The 8,737-nt window shown below is 50.4% G+C and overlaps 1 protein-coding gene across 2 annotated transcripts; it reads right to left on the bottom strand.

Annotated features, from left to right (window-relative positions):
* Positions 1-361: 361 nt before the first annotated feature.
* On the bottom strand, positions 362-8,453 carry ccdc177 (coiled-coil domain containing 177). Of its 2 annotated transcripts, none has more exons than XM_036955381.2 (2): positions 8,332-8,453; positions 362-6,746 (listed from the first exon to the last, which is right to left on the bottom strand). In XM_036955381.2, the coding sequence occupies exons 1-2, from the start codon at positions 8,365-8,367 to the stop codon at positions 3,561-3,563; spliced, it is 3,222 nt and encodes a 1,073-aa protein (XP_036811276.2). In that variant the 5' UTR covers positions 8,368-8,453; the 3' UTR covers positions 362-3,560. The 2 variants fall into 2 exon arrangements, with proteins under 2 accessions (XP_036811276.2, XP_036811277.2); XM_036955382.2 differs by lacking the exon at positions 8,332-8,453 and adding an exon at positions 7,574-8,003.
* Between the last annotated feature and the right edge of the window lie 284 nt (positions 8,454-8,737).

The raw sequence follows: 8,737 nt of genomic DNA, 5'->3' as shown, positions 1-8,737 counted from the left end.
AGAGAGCACTATGATGACACACCAAATGATGACCACCAATCAGAGAGCACTATGATGACACACCAAATGATGACCACCAATCAGAGAGCACTATGATGATACACCAAATGATGACCACCAATCAGAGAGCACTATGATGATACACCAAATGATGACCACCAATCAGAGAGCACTATGATGATACACCAAATGATGACCACCAATCAGAGAGCACTATGATGACACACCAAATGATGACCACCAATCAGAGTGCACTATGATGACACACCAAATGTGTTGGATGGATCCTTTTAGACCTCTTCTAATGCCTCTTAAGGGAAAAGAAATCCAAAATAATCAGATTACGTTACTGAGTTTGGGTAATCCAAAAGTAGATTTTGCACAGGTAGCTTGCAACTGTAACGAATTACATTTACAAAGTAACCTGTCCAACCCTGGCTATAGCCAAGCACATGGTAACCAGTAGTAACCAGCAATCCAGGGTAGTAACCAGTAGTTAACAGCAGTAACTAGTAACCAGTAGATACCAGTAGTCCAGGGTAGTCAGTAGTTACCAGGAACCAGTAGTCCAGGCTAGACAGTAGTTACCAGTAGTCCAGGCTAGACAGTAGTTACCAGTAATCCAGGGTAGTCAGTAGTTACCAGGAACCAGTAGTCCAAGGTAGTAACCAGTAGTCCAGGGAAGTCAGTAGTTATCACTAACCAGTAGTCCCGGGTAATAACCAGCAGTCCAGGGAAGTCAGTAGTTACCAGGAACCAGTAGGCCGGGGTAGTAACCAGTAGTTGCCAGTAGTTGAGGGTAGTCAGTAGTTACCAGGAACCAGTAGTCCAGGGTAGTAACCAGTAGTTACCAGTAGTCCAGGCTAGACAGTAGTTACCAGTAGTCCAGGCTAGACAGTAGTTACCAGTAATCCAGGGTAGTCAGTAGTTACCAGGAACCAGTAGTCCAAGGTAGTAACCAGTAGTCCAGGGAAGTCAATAGTTATCACTAACCAGTAGTCCCGGGTAGTAACCAGCAGTCCAGGGAAGTCAGTAGTTACCAGGAACCAGTAGGCCGGGGTAGTAACCAGTAGTTGCCAGTAGTTGAGGGTAGTCAGTAGTTACCAGGAACCAGTAGTCCTCGGTAGTAACCAGGAGTTACCAGTAGTCCAGGGTAGTCAGTAGCTACCAGGAATCAGTAATCCAGGGTAGTCAGTAGTTACCAGGAACCAGTAGTCCCAGGTAGTAACCAGGAGTTACCAGGAACCAGTAGTCCAGGGTAGTAATCCGTAGTTACCAGTAGTCCAGGGTAGTAACCAGTAGTTACCAGTAGTCCAGGGTATTAACTAGTAGTAACCAGTAGTTACCAGTAGTCCAGGGTATTAACTAGTAGTACCCAGTAGTTACCAGTAGTCCAGGGTAGTCAGTAGTTACCAGGAACCAGTAATCCCGGGTAGTAACCAGTAGTCCAGGGTAGTCAGTAGTTACCAGGAACCAGTAGTCCAGGGTAGTAACCAGTAGTTACCAGTAGTCCAGGGTAGTCAGTAGTTACCAGGAACCAGTAATCCCGGGTAGTTACCAGTAGTCCAGGGTAGTCAGTAGTTACCAGGAACCAGTAATCCCGGGTAGTAACCAGTAGTCCAGGGTAGTCAGTATTTACCAGGAACCAGTAGTCCAGGGTAGTAACCAGTAGTTACCAGTAGTCCAGGGTAGTCAGTAGTTACCAGGAACCAGTAATCCCGGGTAGTAACCAGTAGTCCAGGGTAGTCAGTAGTTACCAGGAACCAGTAGTCCCGGGTAGTAACCAGTAGTTACCAGTAGTCCAAGGTAGTCAGTAGTTACAAGGAACCAGTAGTCCAGGGTAGTAACCAGTAGTTACCAGTAGTCCAGGGTATTAACTAGTAGTAACCAGTAGTTACCAGTAGTCCAGGGTATTAACTAGTAGTAACCAGTAGTTACCAGTAGTCCAGCGTAGTCAGTAGTTACCAGGAACCAGTAGTCCAGGGTAGTAACCAGTAGTTACCAGTAGTCCAGGGTATTAACTAGTAGTAACCAGTAGTTACCAGTAGTCCAGCGTAGTCAGTAGTTACCAGGAACCAGTAGTCCCAGGTAGTAACCAGCAGTTACCAGTAGTCCAGGGCATTAACTAGTCGTAAGCAGTAGTCCCGGGTAGTAACCAGTAGTTATCAGTAGTGCAGGCTAGTCAGTAGTTACCAGGAACCAGTAGTCCAGGGTAGTAACCAGTAGTTACCAGTAGTCCAGGGTATTAACTAGTAGTAACCAGTAGTCCCGGGTAGTACCCAGTAGTCCAGGGTAGTCAGTAGTTACCAGGAACCAGTAGTCCAGGGTAGTAACCAGTAGTTACCAGTAGTCCAGGCTAGACAGTAGTTACCAGTAGTCCAGGGTAGTCAGTAGTTACCAGGAACCAGTAGTCCCGGGTAGTAACCAGTAGTTACCAGTAATCCAGGGTAGTCAGTAGTTACCAGGAACCAGTAGTCCAAGGTAGTAACCAGTAGTTACCAGTAGTCCAGGGTATTAACTAGTAGTAACCAGTAGTCCCGTGTAGTACCCAGTAGTTACCAGTAGTCAAGGGTAGTCAGTAGTTACCACTAACCAGTAGTCCCGGGTAGTAACCATTAGTTACCAGTAGTTGAGGGTAGTCAGTAGTTACCAGGAACCAGTGGTCCAGGGTAGTCAGTAGTTACCAGGAACCAGTAGTCCAGGGAAGTCAGTAGTTACCAGGAACCAGTAGACATGGGTAGTAACCAGCAGTTGCCAGTAGTTGAGGGTAGTCAGTAGTTACCAGGAACCAGTAGTCCTGGGTAGTAACCAGTAGTTACCAGTAGTCCAGGGTAGTCAGTAGTTATCACTAACCAGTAGTCCCGGGTAGTAACCAGTAGTTACCAGTAGTCAAGGGTAGTCAGTAGATACCAGGAACCAGTAGTCCCGGGTAGTAACCATTAGTTACCAGTAGTTGAGGGTAGTCAGTAGTTACCAGGAACCAGTAGTCCAGGGTAGTCAGTAGTTACCAGGAACCAGTAGTTCAGGGTAGTCAGTAGTTACCAGGAACCAATAGTCCCGGGGTAGTAACCAGTAGTTACCAGGAACCAGTAGTCCAGGGTAGTAACCAGTAGTCCAGGGTAGTCAGTAGTTACCAGGAACCAGTAATCCCGGGTAGTAACCAGTAGTCCAGGGTAGTCAGTAGTTACCAGGAACCAGTAGTCCCGGGTAGTATTCAGTAGTTACCAGTAGTCCAGGGTAGTCAGTAGTTACCAGGAATCAGTAGTCCAGGGTAGTCAGTAGTTACCAGGAACCAGTAGTCCCGGGGTAGTAACCAGTAGTTACCAGGAACCAGTAGTCCAGGGTAGTAACCAGTAGTTACCAGTAGTCCAGGGTAGTCAGTAGTTACCAGGAACCAGTAATCCCGGGTAGTAACCAGTAGTCCAGGGTAGTCAGTAGTTACCAGGAACCAGTAGTCCAGGGTAGTAACCAGTAGTTACCAGTAGTCCAGGGTATTAACTAGTAGTAACCAGTAGTTACCAGTAACCAGTAGTTCACCAGTAGCATGAAGTTGTGCCTCATCACTTGTCATCCAGGCTGGCTTTGAACTGGAACTGGGCCTCTAGATCCATCTTATCAAAGGTCCTCATGTTGGTCTCCTCCCTGACCCGGTCCCGTACGTGGAAGGAGGCGCGGGCGGTAGAGCGAGCGCTCTCCAGCACGGCTCTCTTCTCCCTGAAAATCTGCTCACTCTTCTCCAGCTTCCTCTCGATGGACTGGAGGAGCTCCATCCTCCTGGCTAGCTCTTCCCCTTCCACACGCTGTCTGTTGAGTCGTTGTAGTCTCTCCTTCTCCTGCCTGCTCTGTACTGCTCTCTGGGATTTCTCCTTGGCCCTCTCCTCTGCCACCAAAGCTGCCTGCTGGGCCCGTCTCTCTGCTTCCTTGGCCCGGGCCTCCACCTGCTGTTGCTGCTGTTTCTCCCTCTTCTCCGCAGACCTCCTTGCCTTCTGAATCTGCTGCTCCTCCCTCTTAGCCTTCTCCTTCAGCTCCTTGTCTCTCCTCTCTACGATCTGTTCATAGTTCTCCAGGGAACGGCTCAGCTTCTCCTCAGCAGCCTTCCGTGCATCCTCCCGCTCCTCCTCCTCTCTCCGGGCGATCTCCCTGATCAGGGCTGCGTGGCGCCTCCTCTCGGCCCGGTTCAGTCCCCGGCGCTCCTCATGGGCCTGGTGCTCCTTCTCCTGCTTCTTCAGCTCAGCAATGGTAAGTTTCTCCTTGAGGAGTAGCTGCTCCTGCTCCAGCACTGCAGCCCTGTCCTCCTCTAGAGCCTTGAGGTTCTGCTCCTGCTGTTCCTTCTTCTGTTTCTCCTCCCTGGCAGCCTGCTGGAGCCTCTGCTGTCTACTGCGCTCTTGCAGCTCTGCCAGCTCCCTCCACCGCTCCTCGCTCTCCGCCACCTGACGCAGCTTAGCGGCCGACGACTCTCTCTCCTGCTGGCTGAGCCGACGCTGGCGGTGGGACACCTGCGACTGCCACGCCCGCTGGCACTGCAGCACCGCCCGCTGCTTCTCCCGGTCCTCCCGCTCCCGCTGCAGGTCTCCCAGGCGCTTCTCGCTGTCCCACTGCAGGTGAGCCACGTAGCGCGTCTGGCTCATAATGTCCTCCTCCTGGTACCGAGCCAGCATCAGAGCAGCGATCTTTCTGTCCCGCTCCGGAACCGCCTTCAGCCCCCGCCGCCGCACCTCCTTGACGATACGCTCCACCTTCTGGGTGGTCTGGAGGGAGTGGCTGAGGTCCCCAAGGCTAAGGCTCCTCCCCATCAAGGAGTTGAAGGTGGCCAGGGTGCGGGCACGGGGGGAGGAGGACTTGGCCCAGGGGTCTCTGGGTCCATCCCAGCTGTAGGAGGAGGAGGCGCCGGACTCCTCTCCAGAGGAGGTGCAGGTGGTGGTGGAGGTGGTGGTAGAGGTGGAGATTGTATCCATCCTCCTTTGTAGGGACTCAAGGGAGTGGCTCTTCCCTCTGCCCTTTGGAGTGGACACAGGTTGGCCGTTGTGGTGAGGGAACGGCCCTCCTAGACCCCCTGTGATGCCATTGAGAGCTGCTGTAGTCGGGGTGACTGGGCTCTGCACGGAACTCTTGAAGATGGTGGATGTCATGGAGGTGGTTGTTCTGGGGAAAGAGGAAGGTTTGGAGGCTGATCTGGGGAATGTGTTGGAGGCTTTCGGCGTGGTGGTGGTGGTGGTGCTGCTGCTTGGGATCTTTCTGACCACTGGAGGTGGACCTGAGACAGGGCGGGGTGCCTTGGTTAGTTCTGAGGATTTAGTATGTTTAGCAGAACCAAAACCACAGTCCAGACCTTTAGATGATGAGGACGCAGAGCTGAATGAGCTGGTCTTAGAAGACTGCAGAGAGCTACTTTTAGCTAGAAGATTTGTACTAGTTTTATTAATGCTTGGACCTGGTGTTGTAGAAGCAGCTCTAGAGGCCTGTCCTGTACTACTGGGGGAAGGTTTAGATTTAGTAGGACTAGAGGCCACAGGGCCTGGTTTAGATAGCGGTGTTAAGCTGGATGTGACTGGTGCTCTGTGCTGTTCCTCTGTTGATGATGCAGCATGTCCGTTGACTGCAGCCTGAAGGATTCTCCTCTTATCTTCCCGTATGATCCTCTCTCTCTCCTCCCGGCATGCTCTCAGCTTGGCGTGCCTGTCCTTCTCATACACCTCAAACATGCCCGTCGCCACGCGCATGGACCGTCCCGGGGCCTCACGGGCGAAGTCTGACAACGGGCGCGACAAGATCTCCACGGGTTTGACCCCGCAGCGGGCGCAGGCCTCCAAGGAGCGGGGGCTGGTCAGGACATAACGGCTTCCCTCTGCCACCGGGGTGTCGAAGTTATATAGGTCCAGGTGCAGCTTGGGGCATGGTTTTCTGGGCTCTGGGTCGATGCTTGGAGGCTGGAGGTCTTGAGGTAGAGGGTTCAGAGCTTGGCTGCTGTTCGACAGGGGGGTTGCTGCCTCCAGACTAACCTGAGGGCTCTGTAGCTGGGTATGTGGAGTGGAAGGCTGGAAGTCTGGAGGGGCAAGGTGAGGAAGCTGAAGCTGCCTGTCCAGAGGGCCCTGAAGCTGGGGCTGGGTGTGTGGACTGGGAGGCTGGAAGTCTGGAGGGCCCTGAAGCTGGAGCTGGGTGTGTGGACTGGGAGGCTGGAAATCTGGAGGGCCCTGAAGCTGGGTGTGTGGACTGGGAGGCTGGAAGTCTGGAGGGCTTGGAGATTGAAGCTGCCTGTCCGGAGGGCCCTGAAGCTGGGGCTGGGTGTGTGGACTGGGAGGCTGGAAGTCTGGAGGGCCCTGAAGCTGGAGCTGGGTGTGTGGACTGGGAGGCTGGAAGTCTGGAGGGCTTGGAGAATGAAGCTGCCTGTCCTGAGGGCCCTGAAGCTGGGGCTGGGTGTTTGGACTGGAAGGACTGGCCTCCTGTGCAACAGGGGGAGGAGCTACCATCCTCTCCCCCAGCCCAGCAGAGTGTATGGGTGTGGTCTCTGCATCATTGCCACCCACACCCTCGCCCTCCTCTGTTGCTTTCCCATCAGCCTGGTCTGGTAGTCTGGTGGGTGCAGAGGCCTGGTCTGGTAGTCTGTTGGGTGCAGAGGCCTGGTCTGGTAGTCTGGTGGGTGCAGAGGCCTGGTCTGGTAGTCTGGTGGGTGCAGAGGCCACCGGCAGGGCATCCATCTGTTTCCCCTTGGTCTGGTCCTCTGGCTCAGACGGGTCAACCATAGCTGGCTAATATTAGAACAAGAGAGGGAGGAGGGGGGGGGGGGATTAATGTAGAGGAATGGGGTGAATAGAAGACAGAAATTTAAGCAAGCAGGATTATATCAGGCCATCTCTGTCCTACTCTGTCCAGGGCTTAATCTGTCTGTGTGTCTGTCTGTGTGTCTGTCTGTGTGTCTGTCTGTGTGGGTGAGGGAATATCTAGCACATATTTGACATGCGATGTATGCTGCTACCTGCTGTAGACATTCATACATGACTCACATTGGCTGATTATGTTCCTGTTGAGGCCCTTCTATCTTCAGGGGACTTTCATTAACCAACAAACAAGAAGTAATGGCATTATCCTACGATGATGGAGGAACCTATTCATTTATATGAATTCTTTTACATGGCTATGAACAAGCACAGGATGCCTGCTGCATTGCACAAATCATACACCGCCTAACAGACTGACGACCCCTTGTTACAGGCAATTTTTTCCACATCCCAATTAAATGTGCATTACAGAGAATAGAATAGAGCTGTATAATAAAAATAATAATAATTAAAGGTACTTTAAATAATACTATTTTATTACTTATTAATAAGTAATTCATAGGCCTACACACATCAAACATAGTGCATTACCATGTTAAAGCTGATATATTAGGCTATGTCTGCAGGCCTACGTCTACCAAAACAACTCCTGTCACATCGCATCAACAGATAATCAACACAGATGACACATCTCACCCCAAACCGAGATAGTCCCCCCCCCCCCCCCCCATATTAAAACAATGATCATTCATATGTATACGCTATAACCTACTGACTGAAACAAAACCGTCACTAACCTGCCGCTTTAACGATTGTTTCCTAAACCGACGCTATCTAGTTCCAAATGAGTGCGTTTAGTCCCCTCCACACCCTGCATGCTACCAGGTGACGGAGGAGTTACTCTGTGCGCTGACAGACCCAGCGATGGAAGATCACAGACGTCACCGCGACCTCTGAGCGACGCGACACAGACGCCGTCTTTCTCCCTCTGTTACACAGGACCGTTCTAGATGACACGACTCGATGCATGTCTTTCAACTCTTCGTGTTTACATTTATCTGCAGCTTCTATCTGTTTTTAACCGCAAATAGCTCGGCTATGTTCTGTGGGGGGGTCGGTCTTAGTCTCTGTGCTAGGCTGGTGTGCTCAGTCTCCACCTGCTGTTCTGCTCTGTCCCGCATCTCTCCATCCCTCCATCTCATCTCTTCATCCGCTACTACAGCCCCCGCCTGCTTCTGCTGCTGCTTGTGACAATATGGTAAAAAAAATATATATATATTGTGCAATGGCACTGCAATGCAATCTCCCCTTCTCCCTTTGTCTGCTCATCTTACATTATAAAACGACAATATTATATTACTGCAATAATAGAATAATATTGGATTATTTCCAAAATATAGCAGTGTTGCATTTCGTATCTATTTTGCAACAATATACCTAAGGCCTATGTAGGCCATAGGAAGCCTATAATTGTAAACGATTGACCACTAGGATTTTTATACAATGTTACATTTCCTAGGCTTCGAAAACAGTAGTTACCCAGTAACTCGCTTACCTTATTAAAGATCCCGAAAGCTTCCAAAAAATACATGTTTATTATTCAAGCTATTAATAGACAGGATGCTGTGTTCAACGTTCTAATTCTGTGTTATTTCATCCATCTGCAGCTAGCCATCTGCCATAGACAGTATATATCTGCCAGTGGGTTTCGGTGGGGGTGGCCAAGAATGCAATGAACCCATATAGCCACTAGGGGATGCTGTAAGCTCATTGTATTAGCTTTACAGCGCTGTAATTTACAGTGCCTTCTGAAATAATTAATACCCCTCGACTTATTCCACTTGTTACGTTACAGCCTGAATTCAACATGGATTAAATCACCCATCTACACACAATACAGCATAATGACAAAGTGAACAAAATATTTTTGGACATTTATGCAAATAAGATTTGCATAAATA

This window comes from Oncorhynchus mykiss, chromosome 19, assembly GCF_057628025.1.
Source record: "Oncorhynchus mykiss isolate SJ-2025 chromosome 19, ASM5762802v1, whole genome shotgun sequence".
Classification (NCBI taxonomy): Eukaryota; Metazoa; Chordata; class Actinopteri; order Salmoniformes; family Salmonidae; genus Oncorhynchus; species Oncorhynchus mykiss.
This window is presented reverse-complemented; position numbering and strand designations above follow the sequence as displayed.

What these genes read in the sequence shown, in the direction of transcription:
- ccdc177 (XM_036955381.2), bottom strand. Translation starts at nt 8,367, where the DNA reads ATGTATTTTTTGGAAGCTTTCGGGATCTTTAATAAG. An exon ending in CTTTCGGGATCTTTAATAAG is followed by an intron (nt 6,747 to 8,331) that starts GTAAGCGAGTTA and finishes TTCTAATATTAG; the next exon opens with CCAGCTATGGTTGACCCGTC.